The 23,844-nt window shown below is 44.8% G+C and overlaps 1 protein-coding gene across 1 annotated transcript; it reads right to left on the bottom strand.

Annotated features, from left to right (window-relative positions):
- Positions 1–4,988: 4,988 nt before the first annotated feature.
- Positions 4,989–23,281, bottom strand: SNTN (sentan, cilia apical structure protein). The gene is made up of 4 exons (XM_008146275.3): positions 23,172–23,281; positions 21,185–21,219; positions 13,993–14,132; positions 4,989–5,176 (listed from the first exon to the last, which is right to left on the bottom strand). The coding sequence occupies exons 1-4, from the start codon at positions 23,279–23,281 to the stop codon at positions 5,018–5,020; spliced, it is 444 nt and encodes a 147-aa protein (XP_008144497.2). The 3' UTR covers positions 4,989–5,017.
- Between the last annotated feature and the right edge of the window lie 563 nt (positions 23,282–23,844).

Below are 23,844 nucleotides of genomic sequence, written 5' to 3'. Positions count from 1 at the left end.
GTTGTAATTTTCTTTTAAAAAATCTTGGTTTACACAAAAGAATATGAGAAGCGGGGGGCGGGGGGGGGGGGCGGGGGGGCCGGGGGGGCGGAGGATTGGGGGAACATCTGGTGGCTATGCCCCCTTTTACTGAGTAAGGAAGAATCTGAGACCCCGAGAGGAGTGGAGCAGGATAGAGCTGGGGAAGACTCAGGTTCCGACCTCCATCAGCATTTCTACCCCTCCACCCGGCACATGCCAGCCGGCCCAGGGGCTCCGCTGCCCACCTTCCCTGCCTCTTTCCTGCCATTTCACTTCAAGGAAAACGTGGCTATAGGACTCAGATGTAAACATTCTATACCCTTTCCCTAAAGAAAGAATTCCCTGGAAAATGTAAACTAAATGACATAGAAAGATAAGGAAAACACGTTATCTTGTCACTGTTTCCCCCTAACTCTTGACTCCCTTTGGGTTCTGGACATAAGAACTGCTTCTTCCTTCTCTGTTCTTTTCTCTTTCTCCTCCTCATCTTCCTCCTTATTTTGGAGAATAATTTGTTGTAATAAGGTATAAACTTCAATAATGGAGAAGCTGTCCTTTGGGGAGTTTTATATCCATTCATGTCGTCATAGAAAGCAGACAGACTTTGGCACAGAACTCGTGTGGGGTGGAATCCTGGTTTTATCTGCCACTTATTGCTATGTGACCCTGTAATTGCTTTCTCTTTTGTGAAATAGAGATTATGATACCAATCTTAGAGTTGCCTACAAAATTAAGCAGAAGACCATGTGGCAATATTGAGTGTACTTTATTAGCAGTGGCTATTAATAAAAAATAATGATGATAATTTGTCTAGAATTTAGACAAATTAGAGTGGATATGAGACATGTATATAGACCCACTTTGATTTTTAAAAAATAATTTGTTTTAGTTTTTAATTATACTTGACATACAATATTATATTAGTTTCAGGTGTACAACATAGTGATTAGAGATTCATGTACCTTAAAAAGTGATCACCCTGATAACTCTAGTATCCACATGGCACCATTTTTAGTTATTACAATATAATTGACTATATTTCCTATGCTATACTACTATATTCATGTCTTGTCACTAAATGAGTATGAAAAATCTTGTGTTCATTGTTGTTAGATGAGAATGTGGATAAAGTATTGAAAGCTTGTAGCAGGAATGCATGGTGTTCTTTAAGTGTGCCGAAGTGGAAAACATACTGAGTTCCTGATTTATACCGTCTGCCTCCAGAATTGGATAATTTAAAAACCATACCCCGCAAAGGATCAAAGAGAAATGTGAATCCACATGTCCTCGATTGAAATTAGAGGAAAGGAGACTGGCACAATGCATCTTAAAAAAATTTTTTTAAATCATTATTGTTGCAATATTACATATGTCTCCTTTTTTCTCCCATTGACCCCTTCTAGCCTGCCCTGCCCCCCCCCCCTGCCCCAGGCCTCCACCACCCTATTGTCTGTGTCCATGGGTTATACATATTTGCATACAAGTTCGTTGGTTGATCTCTTCCCACACACCCACACACCCCTGCCTTCCCTCTGAGATTTGACAGTCTGTTCCATGCTTCTATGTCTCTGGATCTATTTTGATCAAGTTTATTTTATTCATTAGATTTCACACATGAGTGAGATCATGTGATACTTTCTCTGACTGGCTTATTTCACTTAGCGTGATACTCTCCAGGTCCCTCCATGCTGTCTCAAAGGGTAAGAGATCTTTCTTTTTTGCTGCTGCATAGTATTCTACAGTGTAAATGTACCAAAGCTTTTTTATCCACTCATCTACTGATAGGTACTTGGGCTGTTTCCAGATCTCAGCTATTGCAAATTGTGCTGCTATGAACATAGGGGTACATTCTTTCTGATTGGTGTTTTGGGATTGTTAGGATATATTCCTAGAAGGGATCACTGGGGCAAATGGAAGTTCCATATTTAACTTTTTGAGGAAACTTCATACTGTTTTCCATAATGGCTGGACCAGTCTGCATTCCTACCAGCAGTGTACTAAGGTTCCCTTTTCTCCACATCCTTGCCAGCACTTGTCGTTGGGTTGGTTGATGTGTTGATGGTAGTCATTCTGACAGGTGTGAAATGATACCTTATTGTCATTTTAATTTGCATCTCTCTGATGATCAGTGACTTTGAGCACTTTTTCATCTTTGGTCATCTGTATGTCCACTTTGGAGAAGTGTCTATTTAGGTCCTTTGCTCATTTTTTAATTGGATTGTTTGCTTTCCTCTTATTAAGTTGTATGAGTTCCTTTTTTATTTTGTGGCAGTGCAGGCAGAAGCAATGGTTCAGGACTGTTAACACTACATATCCATTCACCAGCTGTCCTCCCCAGACTGGAGAGTTTAAGATTTGCGGTCTTCTCTTCGACTATCCAGTGGTCTTGGCTGTTCAACTTTATTTTCTCCAGGAGGATCAGCTCTGTCTGTTGCTCAGATATTTGGATTAAACAACCATTTGGTAGCAACCAAAGTGCAAGCAAGTTTATTGAACACGTGGATTTCCTTGAAGCAGGCTGACAAGAAAATCTGAGAGGGAAATTTATAAGAAAGAACATCATTGCATGGTTTAAAGAAGAAAAATTATAAATTTATAGTTTAGCTGCAGAAAAATCAAGCAAGAGGAAAATATTTTAAGTTAATTAGATAAAAAAATTTTTAGTAAAAAAGTGTGTGTGAGAGAGAAGAAAGAAGACTAACACCCACCAGCAGACAGAAGCAGAGATAAGAAACCAATTTAAGAGGGACAAGAGCAAATCCTTGTTTGCTTTCTTCTCCTGTTTGCAGCAGTGGAAGTTAATTGCATTTTTTTGCCTATTCATTTTGTAATATGCCCCTGTACATTGTTGATAAACACAAATGCCCTTTTGTTCTTTGTCTATATCTGTATGTGTGCATGGTTGTTATTTGAGTGGGTTTTATTCCTTGCAAACAAGGGATCCCAAGCCAGATTTGCCTCCATAATCTCACCTATGACAACCAGTAACATTTACAAGACAGCACCTTTGTTCTAAGAGTATAGTTTATGGTCCTGGGATTAGAACCAAGGCATGAGGCTTCTGTGATCTAGGGTCCTAGCATCATGCTAATTGATTTATCTGTCACTGATGCTCTAACATGTAGACATGTATTTGCTCAGTTTTCATTCTTTGCATGAGGTAAAAATAGATTCTGTAATTGATATTCTCCTCAAAAGAGTGTGACTTTCCATCTGGGGTGGAATTTCAAAGATTTCTTACTGGGAGCCCGGAGAGTTGGAATGGCTCCAAGATTTCCGATCACACCATTGGCCAGGGGCTCTTTTTTCCTTCTCCAAAAGGTGTGAATTTGACCTTTTCGTAGGTCACCAAGGTTGCCATATTCAGCTCCATGCGACTCTGATGGAGACCAGCCCACAGAGTTCTATTTGAGGAATGCCAACTGGCTCTCCAGGACCCAGCTGGTCCCACTCTCTCCCGCACAGTGCCTGAAATGTGCACAGCTATTTTTGTTGGGTTATAATATTATTGCTCAAAACAAAGTCTAATAATAACAAAATTAGCAAGGCCTACAGAGAGGGCAGAGAATGCTCAAACCTGGCAGTTGTATAAAAATCAAAACTCAGTGCTTCAGTTTCCTCATCTATAAATGATAACACTACTTACCTAGAGTAATTAGGGGGGTTCGATGAGTTAATATTTGCAGAGCCCCTAAGGTAGTGCCTGGTGTGTAGTGTGAGTCCTGTTGAACACAGGTAGCTCCTGTTGAAATGGTGAGAGAGGGCAGAGTGTGGCCCTTTCCCTCAATGGCATGCAAACGCTTGGACTTGGAATGTCTGAGGTTTGGAAAGCGAGGAGGGCCAGGGAGTCGGGTCCTGGTGGATTTGGGGCACTGTCAGGTGAGAAAGCACTTCACCAGACCAAGGGTGAAGGTCTTCCTCCTGAAAGTGTGTTCTGAACATGTCTGTGAGGCTCACTGGGTGGGGCAGGGAGGAAAAGGGGAGATGAGGGAGGAGACTTGGGAAGTGACAATAATTTTACAATAAATAAGAACCTTGGTGAAAATCAGTCTCAAATGTTCAGGCATTGACTTCTGTGTGTGTATATAAATTTATATATAGATATGATTTAAACTCAGAATAGGGGCTGTGGGTCCTTAGGACATGACCACTTTTAAATCATAATCCTAAAACGTTGTTGTCAAACCATGGTCACAGATGACAAGGATATTGTCGTTGTTGTTTTTAGTTTTAAATCATGTTTACTTAAGAATAATTCACATACAATGAAATTCACCACTTTTAGAGTACAGTTCTAAGAGTTTGACAAATTATGCAGTCATGAAACCACACTGCAATCAAGATGCAGACCATTTCCAACCCCCCTAAAAGTTCTCTCATGCCCATTCGTGGACAACTCCACTTACCACCCACAGCCCTGGCCACTGATTTGTCTCCCCCCCTCCCCTATAATTTTGTCTTTTGCAAAATGTTAGTAATGCTTCTTTGACCTTTGAACAAGGTCAGGTGATAACAGCACTTCTAGCATCCTGTAGCCCTTATCATAATTATAATTATGCTCTATATGCAGTTGATTAATACAATGTTCAGTGTCCCTTTCCTCTGCTAGACTGCTCCAGGCATGTGTGAGGGCAGGGATGCTTTGGCTGGTTCATTTCTGCATCCCCAGGGGTACCATAGAGTAGATGCTCAGTAAACATCTCTTAATGAATGAAGAGTGACTTTCTGACTATAAGGAAAGTGCTCTGTCACCAATGACTCAGCAGGAGCCATGTGGTCTTCAGTGGCAAAGCATGTTGTAAAGCACCCAGGCATTCCTGAGAGCGTGCATGGAGTTTGGAGTAATATTGGGTCTGAATATTAGCAACCAGAGCCACCCAGCCTATCCCAGATGCGTGCCAGGATATCAACTAATTGAAAATAAATGGAAAACACTCTTTAATCAGTTAACACTATCTTTTGTCATTACTTTGTCTCACTACATAGTAAAAGCTGTTTATTTAGTCATTTTTACATTCCATATCGTTTGTAGCAAGTCTGACATTACAGTGATGCTTAATAGTAAGATCATGAAGTCCTCAAAATCAAGCTTATTTTCTGCATGCTCGTCAAGTTCGGAAAGAAGGTCTTTGTATTTTGGTTTGGTTTCTTGTCCCTGTAAGAATAAAAAAGAAGCGCAAAACTAATTTATTGTGCCACCTGGGTTTTACAGTGAAAAAGCAATAATAAACTTCTTATCCTATCTAATAAAGAGGGAATATGCTAATTGACCATCACTCTGTCACAAAGATGGCTGCACCCACAGCTGAGGCCAAGTTCCCATAAGGAGCTTTAATGAACAATCAGCAGAGACCTGAGGCTACGCCCTCCCCCGCCCCTGTGGGGCTTGACAGGGGACCTCAGGCTGTGCCCCCCCCCCCCACCTGGCAGGGCTTGACAGGGGACCTCAGACTGATCCCCCCACCCCAGTGCCAGGCCAGGGGACCTGAGGCCATGCCTCTCCACCCGGTGGGGCTTGACGGGGAACCTCAAGGTGGGCTTCCCATCCTGGTGCTGGGCTAGGGGACCTCAGGCTGCTCCCCCTGCCCAGCAGGGCTTGACAGGGGACCTCAAGGTGTACCCCCAGTGCTGGGTTGGGGAACTCAGGCCATGCCCACGCCCAACAGGGCTTGGCAGGGGACCTGAGGCTGCATCCCCCAGCCTGGTAGGGCTTGATGGGGGACCTCAGGCCATGCCCCCCACCAAGCAGGGCTTGACAGGGGATCTCAGGCCATGTCCCCCACCTGAAGGGGCTTGATGGAGGACTTTAAGGCATGCCCCCACCCTGGTCTGAGCTGGGGGACCTCAGGCCACGCCCCCATCCTGGCACTGGGCCAGGGGACCTGAGGCTATGCCTGCCTGACAAGGGTGGGTCTGGCCGGGTCTGGATCTCACCCAATGGGGGTGGGGCCAGCTGGGTCTGGGTCTCACGTGATTTTGAGGTGCATGTGGGTGGGCAGGGACTTGACTCTGGGTCCCGTGGTGTGCCCCAGACTCTGACAGGAGGAAAGTTTTCATATACATTTTACTAATTTTCTTTCATCTCTGACACTTCTATTATAGAGAAAGAGCAAATAGCAATATTAAAATATTTCCTCTAATTAATCCCCTTTTAATGTGCATGAATTTTGTGCACCTGGTCACTAGTTAACTATAATATGCCAAGTTGTTGTCGAGCACTGTGGTAAATCTTTTCATGGCTGTCTCATTGATTCCTTACAGAGACTCTATTGAATATATACAATCATTAGCCCCACTTCACAGGTGCAGTATCAGAGACTTGGCAAGATTTAAGTAACTTGCTCCTGCCAGGAAGCTCCTGGTTTGGAGTCAGATTCATAGCTTGGCTACCTAGCCCTCTCATAACTGCTAAGCCATCTCGCCTGTATCAACACAGATAGTGTTGTGTTTTCAGATTTCCAAAACATAAGCTCTTTGTTATGGGAGCGATACAACATGGGTTCCACGGAACAGCTAGATTTTCCAGAAATATGGAATAAAGTATGCTAAAAGAAAATATGTGCTTTGGACGATTGTTCAGCATTTAGTTTGATCACAAATCAAATCCAAGTTCACAGTCCTCATAAACGGATTGAAGGAAACATGTGAATAGTACATACATGGAGAGGCCTTTCAGTTTCCAACCACAGCTTGTGAAGTAGCTTCCAAGTGGCATTAAAATCCTTAAGGTCATTTGATTCACGGGTGTACTGAGCTCTGTTTGCATTTAGCTCAACCCCAAATGCTCACACATGTGCCAGCTGTAAGGAGCCATCACAGCAGGGACTAAGGGAGTAGGAATGACCATGTTCCCTACAGGCTTAGACCGTTACTGTTACTCTGGGCTCATTCTCAAGAGGTCACACCTGCCAGCGAGGCCGAGGGCGCTCTCCCAGCCCCTCCGAGAGAGCCGAATGCTGTGTTGAGAGGGTCAGATTCCGGGACAGAGATGGGAGCACTTCACTAGGGGACAGCACTTGCCTAAAGGGCAGAGAGGCAGCAGGTCTCCTGCACGGCATGTTAGAAGGTGAAGCTGACCGAGGTCCAGTCCCTTGGACCTGACCCGCCCTGTTTGCTTTGTAAGTTCTTCACAGAGCCTTTATATGTTCAGTTTTCTCAGACCTGACTGGCTATAGAATAAGATCCCCCAGGAGGCTTATGGGAAAGCAGATGTGCCCCTGGGGACCCAGGCTCAGCCACAGGGTCCAGTCCAGTTCAGCAGAGAACCCCACGTGGGGACTTAGGAGCAGCAGCAGCAGGAGGGGCCTTTTGCCTCGGCTCAGGTGTGGGCACCTGTCTTAGGGAGTCTCTTGGAGGGGCGGTTGGTCCAAGGCAGCATTCTGACGTTACCCAGGCGCTTGCTCTGTGAAGTTCAGCCGGCACCATTGGTACTGGGGCTGCCTCGGGGCCCGCTGTCCCCCAGCACCCCCGAAATACGGCCCTTCTTTCCTGCGCTGCCACCCGAGCAGAGGGCAGGGCTGTGGGAGGCCCGAGAGTTTGCTGCTGGGGATCCAGAAACTGGCGGCCTTCCTGGGGTCAGCCTACACCGAGGGGCGTGAGGCTAAGGTGACCTCCTGACGGTGCTGGTTTTGGTTTGGCCTCTGATGCCCTCAGAAGATGATCCATCCCTGAGGTCCCCATTGTCATCCAGTCAGAAGCTCCCTGAGGACAGCCAGGCAGCCAGGTAGGGTCCCTTTCGCTCTGGGATTTGTCACTTCTCTTGGCCCCCGAGTCAGGCAAAGGTTATAGGATTTTCTCACCCACTTCCTCTTTGAAGACTCCCCAGAACTTTTTGTCTTTTGTCAAATTCTGCCTGATATTCTAGCTGAAAAAAATAGCTTTTCTTAAAAAAATTATTTCAAATATAGTAACTGTTTAATATTGGACATTTAAAAAGATATTTTTCAAAAAGAGAATCTATACTAATAAAAGAGTAATATGCTAATTAGACCGGGAGACCTTCCGGACAAAGCCGGAGGCTTGGCTGGCCTGCAAACTGCCCCCAAATGGCCCTCAGCCCCTCACTCAGGCTGGCCATGCCCCCAGCTGGGACCCTCACCCTGATGGGGGTGTGGCTAGCCTGCAAACTGCCCCAGCCCCTCGCCCAGGCCAGCACCGCCCCCAGTGGGGACCCCCACCTGTCAGGGGTGTAGCTGGCCTGCAAACTGCCTCAGGCCCCTCATCCGCCCCCCAAGGGGACCCCAACCCTGATCTGGGACCCCCTTCAGGGAAGACCAGCCAGCCCCCACCAGTGCACCAGGCCTCTATCCTACCTAATAAAATGGTAACATGTAAATTACCATCACTCCCCTACGCCCACAAGTGGGCCAGTGGAAGGCGCAGGGGGCGGGACTCGGGGTGGCCGGGGTAGCTGATTGGGCCCGTGTCTGTGCCATGGCTGTGCTGCAGAACAGAAGGGGCCTCTGGGGCAGCGAGATCACGTCCCGCTGCAGACCATCAAAAGCAGGGGAACTGGGTGCCTGTCTGCTCCGGCACCAGGCCTTTCAGAAGCCTCCAGCTCAGTGGAGGCTTCTGAAAGGCCTGGTGCACCAGTAGACAGGCACCCAGCTCCCCCGTGATCGAAAGCAAAAGTGTGTAGGGGACCCTACATGTGCATGATTCAATCATGCACTGGGCCTCTAGTCTATACTAATAAAAAGGTAATATGCTAATTAGACCGGGAGTCCTTCCAGATGTCCTTCCAGACAAAGCCAATGGTGGTGGGGCCGAGGCAGAGGTGGTTAGGGGCGATCAGGCCAGGAGGGGAGGGCAGTTGGGGATGATCAGGCCTGTCGGGGGGACAATTGGGGGCAAGCAGGCTGGGGGGGGATGTTGGGGGCAAGCAGGCCGGCTGGGAGGCAGTTGGGGATAAGCAGGCTGGTTGGGGGGGGGCAGTTGGGGGCGATCAGGCTGGCAAGGGGGGGTAGTTGGGGGCAAGAAGGCCGGTGGGGGAGGCAGTTGGGAGTGAGCAGGCCAGCAGGCAGAATGGTTAGAGGTGATCAGGCAGGCAGGCAGGTGAGTGGTTAGGAGCCAGCAGTTCCGGATTGTGAGAGGGATGTCTGACTGCTGGTTTAGGACTGATCCCACAGGGATCGGGCCTAAACCAGCAGTCGGACATCCACCCAGGGGTCCAGATTGGAGAGGGTGCAGGCCGGGCTGAGGGACACCCCCATGCACGAATTTCATGCACCGGGCCACTAGTCTATAATAATAAAAGGGTAATATGCTAATTAGACCGGATGTCCTTCCAAACATCTGGAGGACCTTCTGTACGAAGTGGGGGCAGCGAGGGAAGCCCAAGTCCCGGGTGCCAGAGGGAAGCCGGTGCCAGCAGCTGGGGGAAGGAAGGCCTACTCTTTTTTTTTTTTTTTTTTTTTTTTTAAGTATACATCGTTCAGTTTATTACTTTTACTTGCAGCAAACCCAAAAGAGTGCTTGTCAACTAATTTTTTGGTCAGATACTATCTAAAAAAAAAAAAAAATCCATAATAGGAGAGAGACTAGGTTAAGTACTAGGATCTGCACCTAATTCCTTAGCAGGTGTGGTAAACAGAATGACCTAACCCCCGTGGTCGGCAAACTGCAGCTCACGAGCTACATGCGGCTCTTTAGCCCCTTGAGTGTGGCTCTTCCACAAAATACCACAGCCTGGGCGAGTCTATTTTGAAGAAGTGGCGTTAGAAGAAGTTTAAGAAATTTGGCTCTCAAAAGAAATTTCAATCGTTGTACTGTTGATATTTGGCTCTGTTGACTAATGAGTTTGCCGACCACTGGCCTAACCCATGGAACCTGTGACTATGTTACAGTTACATGGCAAATGAGAATTAAGATAGCAGATGGGCCCTCGCTGGCGTGGCTCAGTGGATAGAGCATCGGCTTGTGGACTGAAGGATCACAGGTTCGATTACGGTCAAGGGCACATGCCTGGGTTGCGGGCCCGATCCCCAGCAGGGGGTGTGCAGGAAGCAGCCGATCAATGATTCTCTCTCAATGTTGATGTTTCTCTCTCTCTCTCTCTCTCTCTCTCTCTCTCTCTCTCTCTCTCTCTCCCTTCCTCTCTGAAATCAATAAAAAAAAAAAATAGCAGATGGAATTAAGTTTGTTAATCAGTTGACCTTATATAAGGAGATATCCTGAAATTTCTAGGTGGATCCAATGTAATCACAAGGCTCCTTAAATGTAAAAGGAGGAAGAACAAGAGTCAGTGTCAGAGTGAGGAGACATGAGAAAGACTTGATGCTAGCTATTAAGATGGAAGGGGCTGCCCTAACTGGTTTGGCTCAGTGGATAGAGCGTCAGCCTGCGGACTCAAGGGTCCCAGGTTCAACTCCAGTCAAGGGCACGTACCTTGGTTGCGGGCGCATCCCCAGTAGGGGGTGTGCTGGAGGCAGCTGATCGATGTCCCTAACTCTCTCCCTCTCCCTTCCTCTCTGTAAAAAATCAATAAAATATATTTTTTTAAAATAAAAAATAAAATAAATAAAATGGAAGGGGCCATGGGCCATGGAATACCTGCAGACTCTAGAGCAGTGGTTCTCAACCTCTCCAATGCCCCGACCCTTCAACACAGCTCCCCATGCTGTGGTGACCCCCAACCACAAAACCACTCTCGCTGCTACTTCACAACTGTAATCCTGCCACTGCCAATGAATTGCAATGCAAATATCCGTGTCTTCCGATGGTCCCAGACTCTACAGCAGCGGTTCTCAACCTGAGACCTGCTAGCAGGGGGAAGGCCTACTCTTGTATGAATTTCGTGCACCGGGCCTCTAGTGTAAAAATAAATCTTTACCCCATCACCCCAAATAGCTAGCTATTAACATTTCCTTCCAGTCATTTTTCTATGCATCACCTTAAAGCCTTTCTCTGTCTCTGTTTCTCACACGTGCACATATACACACTCATATGCACTCTTTCATAACTTCACTGAAGAATAATTGACAAATATAATCATATATATTTGAAGTGTACAGTGTGATGATTTGACATCCACATAGCTCATGGGCATGATGACCCAGATTGAGATGATTAACATACTATCACCTCATGTAGTTTAAATCATTTGTGTGTGGGGAGATCACTGAAGATCTGCTCTCAGCAGCTTTCAAGTGCACAGTCCTATGTTATCAGCTACAGTCATCATGCTGTACATTACATCCTCAGAACTTATTCTTCTTATAACTAAAGAGTTATACCCTTTGGCCTTATCAACCCACTCCTCCCCAACAAACCCTGGCAACTACTATTCTATCTTCTGTTTCTACCAAATTGGCCTTTTAAAAAAAATCACGTAGGTGGAATCTATTTTTAAAGAGCCAATTTCACAAAGCACTTTTGAACTAATCATAGATTCACAGGAAGCTATACCTTTGACCCAGCTCCCCCAGCAAATGATACATTATATAGCTCTAGTGTGTCCAACCCACATATGTTTATATTTTAAGGGGATTATAATTCTTATCTTTTAAATCTCTCACACTTATCTTTTAAACTACTTATAATTCTTACTAATTTTCCCCAGGCTAATATTTCTCAAAGTATGAATGCACACTGCTGGTAATGCAATTTTAGTTGATGCAAGAATAAATCCTATCTAATAAAAAGAGTAATATGCAAATTGACCATCATTCCAACACACAAGATGGCTGCCCCTATGTGGACACAAGATGGCCTCCACAAGATGGCCAGCAGGGGAGGGCAGTTGGGAGGAACCAGGCCAGCAGGGGAGGGCAGTTGGGGAGGACCAGGCCTGAAGGGGAGGGCAATTGGGGGTGATTGGGCCTGAAGGGGAGGGCAGTTGGGGGGGTGACTCAGGCCAGCAGGGGAAGGGAGTTGGGGAGGACCAGGCCTGCAGGGGAGGGCAGTTGGGAGCAATCAAGCATGCAGGGGAGGGCAGTTAGGGGTGACCAGGCTGGCAGAGGAGGGAAGTTGGGGGTGACCAGGCCTGCAGGGAAGGGCAGTTGTGGCGGGGAACCCAGGCTTGCAGGGGAGAGCAGTTGGGGGGGACCAGGCCTGTAGGGGAAGGCAGTTGGGGGGGGACCAGGCCTGCAGGGGAGGGCAGTTTGGGGTGACCAGGCCTTCAGGGGAGGGCAGTTAAGGGTGACCAGGCCTGCAGGGGAGGGCAGTTAGGGGCAATCAGGCTGGCAAGGGAGTGGTTAGGGGGTGATCAGGCTGGCAGGCAGAAGCGGTTAGGGGCAATCAGGAGGGCAGGCAGGCAAGTAGTAGGGAGCCAGCAGTCCTGAATTGTGAGAGGGATGTCCGACTGCCCGTTTATGCCTGATCCTACAGGGCAGTCGGACATCCCTCCAGGGGTCCCAGATTGGAGATGGTGCTGGCTGGGCTGAGTGATACACACCCCTGTGCACAAATTTCGTGCACCGGGCCTTTGGTATTAAATAAGAATTAATAAACTACTTTTTTTTTTTTTTACTACCTTTTACTTTACACACTGAATTTACACTTAGAATAGTGATAAAGTGTCTTTATAAAATGAACTTATTTAAGTTGAGAGCTTAACTTGAAAGAAGTTCTAAGTACATTATGATACAAGCTGTAGGCAATTGTGGGGAAAATACTGAAGATGGTATTCAACTGAGTGACTTTGAGAAACATGCCTCTAGGTGACGTAGGTCACTCCCCTTTGGGGCAGTGACCCTTCATACACTGCCAGTTCTCACTTTCATATTTTGAACACAGATCTCTATTCTGACCTCCCAACTCATATATCCTGTTGCTGAGTGTTGCTTCTGCTTCTTGGACATCTTAAAACTGACACCTTCTAACGGAATTCATCACCTCCTCCCCACCCTCACCCCACCTTACATCTGCTAAGTCTTCCGTCTTTCTCTTCTCTGGGAATGGGACCACCACCCATTTTCCCCCCAAAAGTCAGAACTGGGGCGTCATAATTTGCTCCTCCTGTCCCTTAACCCTCACAGCCAATCAATGAGCAAATCCTGTTCATTCCACCTTCCAAATGTCTCACATATTCACCACCCTAGTCCAAACCATCACATCGTCTTCCCCATGGAGTGCTCCCCATAGTCACTCCATTCTTTTTTGTCCCACCCCTACCCCTACCCTAATCTGATCTGCAGTTGGTGACATTTCTTCTTCCTAGATTTAGAAACCATGCCTGGCTTCCTTCTGCCCCCAGGCTATGCCTCTGGGATATTTGGCTTCTCTCTACCTCCCCAGCCTCATTGCACACTGCTTCCTACTTCCCGTTTTCCACCAGCTACTTACTGGCCCTCACAGGGCTCTGACATGCTTCACGGCCATTGCATCTGCCATTCCCTCTGCTTGGAATGCTGTCATCCTCACCCCAGCCCTGAACTTGCTAACTCTTGCTCATTCTTTAGTTCCCAGTGATGCCTTACTTTTCCAGGAACCACTGTTTTTAAAAAATATATATTTTATTGATTTTTTACAGAGAGGAAGGAAGAGGGATAGAGAGTTAGAAACATCGATGATAGAGAAACATCAATCAGCTGCCTCCTGCACACCCCCCCCACTGGGGATGTGCCCGCAACCAAGGTACATGCCCTTGACTGGAATCGAACCTGGGACCCTTCAGTCCGCAGGCTGACGCTCTATCCACTGAGCCAAACCGGTCAGGGCCAGGAACCCTTTCTTGACCACACCCCAAGATGGCCCCTCCCCTCTGTTTGACTCTTTCACTGCATGCTCTACTATTTCACCATCCTTTGAATAGTTCTAGTTACTTTTCAGCATATCTCTCTACTCTGTGGATTGTTAGCTTTTCACTGCGTTAATCCCAGTGCTCAGCTCCTGACATATAGTACTAGTAGGTGTTCAGGACATGTTTGGTGAATGAAGCAACATGATGGGGTCCCTGAGCTGGAGTTGTGGGCTCTTTGGACCAGCCATTGTGGTGTTGCTCCTGTTTTTCAAGCCCATGAATTCTCTTACCTCTGTGAAATTCCTAAATTGGGTTTGTAGCAGATTTTTGGCAGTAGCTTTTTCAAGTTTACAGTCAGTGTCGGAAGAATTTCTGAAAATCAGAGCAGCAGTGGCGATGGCTTTTTCCAGATCTGAGCCCTTCCCCAGAGCTGTGGGAGGAGAAATGCACAATGACATATCCCAGGTTAGAAATACTCTTTCCCCAGACATGGGATTATGTCCTCCAGGGGACTGTGGGGGATGGGTTAGAGAGTGTATGTCAACCTGATTCTGTTCTTGGGCTATTTGTCTTCTACTGGGATTCGGACCTGGACCTTTAAACAATGGAGAACAAAAGTTCTTTCAGGAGCAATGGAATTGGTAGAATTAGGATGAGATTTAAACCTTCTTGCTATTTGACCTTGGAAAAAACCTTACCTCTAAAGCTTGGGTTTTCTAAAGTGTAAAATATTTATGGAGCACCTACTATGTGCTAGGCTCAGTCCCTGGCATTGAGGATACCTCACTGAATAAGACACAGTCCTGCTCTTGTGGAGTTAATATTATGACAGACAAAGCATCACCTCCTACCAGTGTGATAAAGGAGAATGATGTCAGAAATAGCTCTTTGATGTCATGATAGATAGAGATAGATTTCTATGACTCACTGCTTCAAGCACAGTGACCGCCCAGCTGGTTTCTCTGGTTTAAATTCCTTGCAAGGTCAGTGCTAACTCACTTCTTTCCAGCTGGTAATACACAGTGAACACCAAGCACAAGGAATGGTGAAGAACATTCTTAAGCTCCCTGCTCTCCTAGTCCCTAATACAGCCCCTATTCTAGAATTTACATTACAGGTATTGCATGTTTAACTGGCTTTCTCCCCAACTAGAATGCAAGGTCCATGAGGCCAGGGATCATCCATTTCTTTATCATTATATTCCCAGGACCAGCACAGATGCCAGCTATCTAGTAGTTGTTAATACATGCTGGTGAATAAATAATAATAAAAATTCCACAGCTTTCAGCCCATGTTATGTGCAATAATCATCAATTCAAAGAATGCTGATAATTCAGAATAATGTGACTTTTGTACCGAGCAGTCCCTATGTTCCTGGTACTCTCCTAAGGAATTTAGTAGGCATAAGTGACACAACCAGCTGTGGCCCCTGCCCTATATATCTTACAATCCAGTGGAGAAATAAATCATAATCAAGAGAATATATGTGTATACATGCATATTTGTTTCATATATATTTGATAGTTATTTATTTCTTTTTACATATATACAATATGCATATTTGCAACTTGCAATATATGAGGCAAAGAAGAAAAAATAGAAATTACAGAGTGGGTCTGGGAGGAAAGTAACTTAGATAGGTGGTCTTGGAGGCCACTATTAGTATATTAATATTTAAACTAAGACCCATAGGATGAGAAGGAGCCTGCCTTGTAAGAGTGTGCGGTCAGGCTGGGTTATGGCTGTGCAGGGTGTTCCAGGCTCAGGGAACAACATATGCAAAGGCTCAGGAGTCATGCTCTTATATGACAGACCAGAAGCCTCAGATCTGCTGGAGCAGCTGAGATGAGACAGTGTGGCTGGAGGCTAGGAGCTGGCAGGTGTTTGAGTGGGAAAGGTAGGCAGGGCCAGCCCTGCTCATGGGCCATGGAAAAAAAACAAGATTTCCTTTAAAGAGTAGAGAAAAGTCATTGAAAGGTTTTAAGCATCCATTTGTTTTTCAATTAAAGATGAAAGGGAAGAATGAGAGTTAAGAGGAATGGATAAGGAAGGAGTATGCGGGCCTTCTCAGTTTTTACTGTATCTCTGAACAGTACCTAAATGGTACTGTTATAATCTTTGTGTCCATGCACATCTGCTAAGCATTCTAATCAATGAGGTGATATCTCTTCCTGTCGTATGAGGAAATGTGTGTCCTCTCCACTCACCCAGGCTGTTTCCCCTACCATTTAGCCCAAAGCTGGAATCATTTGGGCTGCCTGGTCTTGCAAATGGATGGCCCTCTTTGCCTCTCAGTCGGGAGTAACTCACTTATTTACTCCAAACTAAAGCAAGTCGAGGACGTGTGTGTGTGTGTGTGTGTGTGTGTGTGTGTGTGTGTGCACGCGCGCGCAGCAATCTGGTTTGGATAGAAGGTTGGAGTTGCCATTTATTGTGCACCTATTTATGTACTTTAATAACTTATAGATTTAATTATCATAACAACCATAGGAATTATTACACCATTTAATGTGATAGTTCATGATATGTATGTACCATAGTTTGTTAACCATTCAACTTTTAGGGACATTTGGGGGGTTTTGGCTATTAGAAATAAAGCTTGTATGAACATTTTGTACAAATTACTGTACGAAACATGATTTTTCTTTGCTTTGGAATAAATGCCTAAGAGTATAATTGCTGGGTTATATGATAAGCCTATTTTTTTAAGAAGCTATAATCTGTTTTCTACAGTGGATGTACCATCTTACAGCCCCATCAGCCGTGTGTAAGAGAGCCAGTTTTCTCCAGGCGCACCAGCCTTTGTATTGTCACTACTTATTTTAGTCCCTCTGATAGGTGTGTGCTGACATCTCACAGTGGTTTTCATTTGTATTTCCTAGTGGCTAATGATGCTGAACAGCGTTTCATGTCCTTATTTGCATGAAAGTGTGCCTTCCTTGGTGAAATGTCTGTTCAGGTCTGTTCATGTTATCATTGGCTTTAAAATAATGTTTGAGGTTTGAGAATTCTGTATCAAGTAAAGATTCATGTCCTTGGTAGGGTATGTGATTTGCAAATATAGTCTCCCAGTCTTTAAACTGCCATTTAATCTTCTCAATGGGTTTTTCTGTGGAAGAAATGTTTTAAACTTTGATAAAGTCGAACCCTCAGTTTAGCCTCTTATGAAAGACTTGTCCTGTGCATAATTAAAAGTTTTATAACTTCATGGTCTACATTTTAATCCATGATCCATTGGAGTTAATTGCTGTTTAAGGTGTGATGTTGGGGTGAGGTTCATTGTGTTACCTGTGAGGACCAGTTGCTCCAGCGCTAGCTGTTGAAAACTCTATCCTTCCTTCTTAATTGCTTTTGCCTCTTTGTCAAAAACCAGTTAAGCATATTTGTGTCAGTCAATTTCTGGGTCTCCTCTTCTGTTCCATTGATCTATGTGTCGAACCCTTTGTAACAGTGTTCCGATTTCTGTAAGTCTTAATATTATAAAGAATGATTCCTGACACTTTATTCTTTTTCAAAATCATTTTGGCTATTCTAGGGCCTTTCTCTTTTTACATAAAAGTTTAGGATAAGCTTGACTATTTTTTGAAAAGCCTTAAGTTGCACTGAGCCTAGGAAGCAGTTTGGGGAGAATTGATGTCTTTACTGCAGTGACTCTTCCAGTCCATGAACACAGTGTGTCTCCCCAGCATTACACCTTTTAATCCAGGAAGAAGATGATCCTTCTGAGGACACACTGCTAGGAAGTGGCAGAGCTTGAATTTGGATCCATGTTGAGAACATAAGACTCACAAAGACAGGGATTTTTTTTTGCCCGTGTTGTGTTCTGTGGAATCATCAGCATTTAGAACAATGCCTAGCACATAGTTGGTGCTTCACAAATGAATGTCTACAAAAGCTGTGTCCTTAACTTCTTACTCCTTGATTTCCTCCCTGGTTTCTGATCCTCAGTCTCACCGTGGCCTATGGCTTGTGCCTTATATTTCCTGCTGCTGCCCACTTGTCCAGTGGCTGCCCTTCCACCTGGCCTACCTTGCTTTTGAATTCTGGTTTTAGCTCTTTCTTCCGCATCTCTTCAACTTTGCCACATCTGGAAATCTGCATTTAAAATTGGGATTCTTCTCAATTACCAAGATTTTCCTGCTCATCAAAATACAGGGACACCTGGCCGGTGTGGCTCAGCTGTTGTGTGTCAACCCATGAACCTAGAGGTTGCTGGTTCTATTCCCAGTCAGGATCCCAATAGGGGGTGTGCAGAAGGCAGCCGATCCATGATGTTTCTCTCATCATTAATGTTTCTATCTCTCTCTGTCCCTCTCCCTTCCTCCCTCTGAAGCCAATAAAAACATATTTTAAAAATCACAGGGAGATGGGCATATGTCTTTTAGCTCGTGTCTGCCTTTCCTGGGGTGTGTGTATTTGAGTTGGTTGAGTGCTGTATGGTGGTAACTTTGAATTTAAGTGGCTAAAGTTAAGGTGTTTACTGTCTTTAAGAAGCAAATTGCTTAGAGGAACCACTTTAATTCCTTAGGTGGTAAATATTTCTTCTGCAACTTTGACCAGTTGATTTCTTAATTAATGACCAAGAGTAATTAGGGAGGGCTTCATAGAAGCTGCTTTCCTAGTCTGAGACTTCTCACGGGAGATGCTAGCCTCTTGTCCCCCAGGCCGTGCCCTCTAGCGAGGGAGAGGTGAATTTCCAAGCTGCAAGCGAGCTTGCGAGTAGTGACAGACATGTCCTCGCTTCCTGTGTGCCAAGGGCCTTTCACACAGAATCTTATTTAATGCTGAGTAGACCCAGGGAGGGAGGCGCTACTTGTGTCTCAGTGTTACATCTGGAGACTGACACATGCGGAGTTCAGAATTTTAAGACCACATTGCTCAGCAGTGACAGAGAAATGATCTGAAAGTCTGTCTGACTTCAAAGCCCATAGAGAGATCTGCCACGTTGGACTATCCCGCGAGGCATCCCCATGGAGGCTGTGGAGTCGGCATTTCCAACCCTCTGTTGAAGCTCAGGTCTAGATGGGGACTCCATTGGAATAGCCAGCTTCCTCTCCCTTCTCCCCCATTCTTTTAAACAGAGCATGCATTTCCCCCTGACTATAAAATAGCACATGCTCGTGGTAAAAACTGAGCTGGAAAATATTCAAAAGAAAAGTTAAGGAGGAGCGCTAGTTATCCTTCCAACACTGTGCTCCTTTGTGAGGCGCTTGGTTTCCTGCTTTTACGGTTGGCTCTTCACTTACAAACCCTGCACGTCGCCTCCAATTCCCCGCCCCGCCTGCTTCAGGATTGCAAGCAGATATATGCGAAAGCACGTTACTGAAACTGCAAAGGACTGATGCTTCTCTTTGGGCAACGTTGACTGGCTCCCTTGCCTCTGGAATGGGGGTGTGGAGAGAGCGTTAAAGCAGGCCGCTTCATGTCACCTCTCCTGCTATTTCCTACCTCACCATTGACGCTTTAATAATACTGAACTGTGTGTAGTTCCTTAAATGCTCTTTCTCCCAACAAGAATTTATTGGGAAGTGCTCATTCCCAGGCCCCATCCTAGCTGTGGAGACAGGGCAGTGAGCAATGTGGAGAGAAGAATCCTTGGTTTCCTGGAGTGTGGGTTCTGGTGGACGGTAGTAGTGAATGAATGTGGAGCTCATTCTCTCTGCCAGACACTCCTCCAGGGGGTGCACGAGTCAACACATTCAGTTCCTTTATCAGCCTCGGAGGTAGGCTTCAGTATCATCTCCACACTATAGAGGAGAACACTCAGGCACAGAGAGGGTAAGTAGCTTGCTCAAGGTCACACAGCCAGTCTGGTCCCTCACCATGACATATATTGCCTCTGGATGTTGTGTTTCAGGCAGTGTATTCTGTAGGACTCTTCCCCCAACTCTGAATGTCCCTACTCTGTGTTTCTTACTTCCCTAAACATAAACTTATCAAAATCTCACACTAAAACACTGTCTGAGCTGACTTGAACTTCAGAAAAATTCTCTACCTCTGTCTCCTGCCCTGGACCATGGAATTGAACATTAAACATTTGATCTAATAACTTCCTGACACTTCAGTGTAACTCTCAGTACAGCAAGCTGTCAGAATCACCTCATTTTAGAACTTTTCCTAATATTTGTTTTATTTTTGGAAATGAAGACCTACAGGAGAAGAGTACAGGTTAACATGGGTAGTATATATATATAACAAAACTAAACACTAGATATCTCCCATTTTCTTGCTAGATTAATTGTTTCTTCAATATTATAGTACTCCTTAACCTTTTCCACTATAAAATGACTTTGGATGCTCCAGACAAATATGGCCTCATCCTCCACACCCACCCTCCAAGAGATCAAGGGCATAAGCCCAAGTATCTAGAAAAAATGTGGGATCATACTGGCTTCTATTCCATGATCTACCCATTCTTATATCAATGAATAACATTTAAAATTACTTACAGTAGAATAAAACACATTCTGGGAAAAGAAGTCAGGGTGATCCTGTGTTTTCTTAAGGGAATAAAGGTGGCTCAAATGTAAAGTCTGGTGCTAGGAATGGTGAGTGTGTGCATGTGTGTGCATGTGTGTGCATGTGTGTGCGTGTGTGTGTGTGTGTGTGTGTGTGTGAGAGAGAGAGAGAGAGAGAGAGAGAGAGAGAGAGAGAGGCAGAGAAGGTGACAGAGTTTTAATCCCCTCCTCAACTTCCCAAAGGGAGGAAGTATTAGGAATGTCATGGATATATATCATAGACATGATGTTGTCATAGAAATTATAAAAAATACCTGGAATTATAAAACAGAAATCATAGGTCCGGTGTTAGGATAGTGCAAAAATATTTTCATCAAGATTATTTATCTAAATTGAAAAAGTCTCCTTTGGCGACATTGGCTGGCCATTTTTGAGGAAAAACAACTGCAATGCAGTAAAATCCAGCTGTGCTTCTTTCTCTGTGAATGTTTTAAGTCACACATTTTGGAATAAGATAATGATCCACATATATGAGGTTTTTTTTTTTATTATATTGTTATTTCCATGGCAATAGTGTTAGATCTAAAGACATTTTACCTATAGAAATGGAATTCTGAGAGCAAATATTTACACTTTGGGAGTTGGCCACACTGTTTTTACTCAATCAGAGGCAGTTGTGGGTTGATCGCATCCTGAGTTCCATCGAACATTCATAAATTAGATGTTGATGGTATTGCTCCCGATTTACTGAAGATGCCAACAGTGGAGAGACAACGAGACCCCGGGTGGGAATCACACTGACTAGGGGTCGGCTTGGCCTTCGGTGGGCTAAGTTTGGGTAAGCTAATTCCTACACCAGGATCTCAGTTCCCAAACCTTTAAAAAGAGCGTCATGAATGTTTGATGATTTACCCACAAGGTCCCTTACATCTTGGACATTCTCTAATGTCCTGTTATTTTTAACTCTTGATAAACTGTCATAGTAGAGAAGAAGCACAAATATCTCAGTCGCCCCACACCTTACCTTTTATTGAAGCCAGTTGTTTGGATATTGAAATGCTGCCAACAAAATGAAAGAAATATAATGATTCCAGGAGTTTGGGTATTAAAATAAACATCCACAGTAGAGCAATACAATGGCTTAAAGATGAACTATGTTTCATAAATATTCACTGAGCACTCTGGTGGAGCAGTCATCTGTCTTTTAAAATTCTTTCTTCCTTGATGCATTTAGGTAAAGAAGTGCTTGACAATGGCTGGCCCACATATCCTAGTCTTTTGTGTATTTTTGTGACCATGTGACTAAATTACCCCCATTGGAAAAGGAGTAAAAGAGAAGTGATCACCTTCCATGTAAGCTCTTCCACACTCTTTCCCATTCCCAAGTTTAAATGAAAATCTCTCCCACCCAAATTTAAATGAAAAATGCTGAGGAAATTGATCAGGAGGTAGAGGGAGGAGAAAAAAAAGTAAAGAGAAGCCAGGAGGATTAACATAGAAATGATCAGGGATACTTTGGAATCCACATGTTAAAAACTCTTGCCACATCAGCCTGTGTCCCTGTATGGTTGTAGGGAGTGAAACAGCCATTGACCAGAAAGCCCCACTCTGGACTGTCACATAAAAAAGAAAAAATAACTTCTTCTTCTGTAAAATGCTGAGGATTTAAAGTTTATTTGTCCTGACAGCTTAGCCTACCTCCCTAACATCTAGGTATTGTGCTGGGGCGTGGGGATGCACCAGTGAATGGCCGAGACAGGTTCCTGCACTCTTGGGACTTAGAGTCTAGTGCAGAAGATAGATGTTAAAGGGGCAGCTCAATAAATAGTAACAACAGAGCATACACGGAGCGCAGGGAAGGTCTAACCCAGTCTACAGGTCAGAGTAATGGCATTTTCTCTGAGTCCAGTGAATCAGTAGATGAGGAAGGAAGATGAGTGTTCCAAGCAGGGGAAACAGTGTGTGCTGAGTCCCTGATGTGGGAGAAGCATGGTCTGATTAAAAAGCCAAAGGAAGCAGAGTGTCTGGAACCTGGAGAAGGAAGGAAATAGTGGTGGAAGGTGAGGCTACAGTCAAGGGCCAGAGCCAGAATATGCTGAACCTTATCAAGGACTCGGGTTGTTATCCTAAGGGCACTGAGAAGGAAGGGCATGCCATGATTGGATTCCCATTTTGGGAAGTTATTTCACCTGATACATGAAAAGGAGATTACAGCAAGGCTAGATGGGAGGTGGGAAGATGGATCTTGCTCCCTTAAAAAGGCCATATCAATGTTTGCTGGATATTTCAGCCCCCCAACCAATGGATGGAGTGGTTTTGAGAGCGCCAATAAGAACAATAGAACTGGTCATATCTTTAACATATATCCTTTTTCATATTGTATCTTTAAAGGGGATGTTTAGGTTCAAGATCTGGTTTTGGCATTAACTTGTCAATAGATCATCACCCTTGGGAACCTTATCTTTCTTACTTGCAAAACTCTATGATATCCTGGACCTTGGTTTATTTTCTGTTTCTATGATCTCCTCCATTAGTTTCTGAGGCTCTTGAAAGCAAAGCTAGTCAGGTTATCCTGTATCTCCCACTCTGGGCTAAGTATTCAAAAAAAAAAGTTTTTGAATTAAAGTAGCAAATACCTTTATTTATTAGTCATAATTTTACATATTTGAATGATATGAGACAATTTCCTCTGTCATGGAAATTGTTAAAAGAATATGTCATATAGTTAATAGCACTACCAATTTTGATTTACAAATGTTTCTCAAGAGCAATCAAAGATGTTTGAGTTAATAGTATCACCTTTTCAGTTTGCAAATTTGTTCTCTTTATCTTTCCAATTCAGTTTAAAATCTTTCTCTTTATTTTTCCAATTCAGTATAAAGCTGGATTGGGGTGAGTAACAGGCACCAAACCTGCAATATCTTGGCTATGAAGTTGTTCACGGGAACTTTTTGGAAATACACCTGCAAGCTTAAGTGAAACACAGTAAAGGAGATCCAAGTGCCACTGACCTTTTGGGCATTTTCTTAGGTGCTAAAGCGGATGTTGGGGCTGCAGAAGAATCGGGCTTCCCTTCCAAGTGCAGAGCTTGGTCCCGGGTACTGTGCACACAGCCACACATACTCTGGCCTCCTGTTGTGTGTTGGCCCTTCCTAAGCAACAGTCACTTGCCCACTGTTACTATTGTCATTTCCTCCGTAACAACTATACAGACATTAAACTGTTCACGCATTCAACAAATATTTGAGTGTCTGCTGTGGGCCAAGCATCTTACAAGGTACCAGGGGCACAAGAGTGAAGCAAACTCAGATACAGACCTTGATCTCAGAGAGCTTAGTGGGAAAAGACTGATATTAATCAAGTAATCACGCAAACAGGGACACCTGTGAAAAATACCAGGCAAGGGAGGGGTGCCCTGAGATTGCTGTCAGATCTGGAGGTCAGTGATACATCCCTGGTGAAAGCGCAAGGGATCCTCACTGTGGGCAGACAGAGTGGCCTGTGCTAAGCCCAGTGGCAGGAAGGAGTGTGATGAACAGGGGGCACTGGAAGGCCAATGTTGCTGGACCAGAGGGGTGAGGAGGACTGAGGCTCTGGCTGAGAATGAAGAGGATGGAGGCTAGACAATGCAGGAACTTGTGGGTCACCATAGGGGATTTTCATTGTATGTCAAAAGGATAGGAA

This window comes from Eptesicus fuscus, chromosome 18 (assembly GCF_027574615.1).
Source record: "Eptesicus fuscus isolate TK198812 chromosome 18, DD_ASM_mEF_20220401, whole genome shotgun sequence".
In the NCBI taxonomy this organism is placed as follows: domain Eukaryota; kingdom Metazoa; phylum Chordata; class Mammalia; order Chiroptera; family Vespertilionidae; genus Eptesicus; species Eptesicus fuscus.
Note: the sequence above shows the minus strand (reverse complement) of the source record. Positions and strands in the feature narration are given on the sequence as shown.

Bases quoted from the DNA above. Each gene is read 5' to 3' on its own strand.
- SNTN (XM_008146275.3), bottom strand. From the start codon at position 23,281: ATGTGTGGCTGTGTGCACAGTACCCGGGACCAAGCTCTGCACTTGGAA. The intron at 21,220-23,171 runs GTCAGTGGCACT...TTTTGTTGGCAG, and splicing joins CCTAAGAAAATGCCCAAAAG to CATTTCAATATCCAAACAAC. The intron at 5,177-13,992 runs GTAAGAGAATTC...TTATTCTTACAG, and splicing joins AATTTAGGAATTTCACAGAG to GGACAAGAAACCAAACCAAA.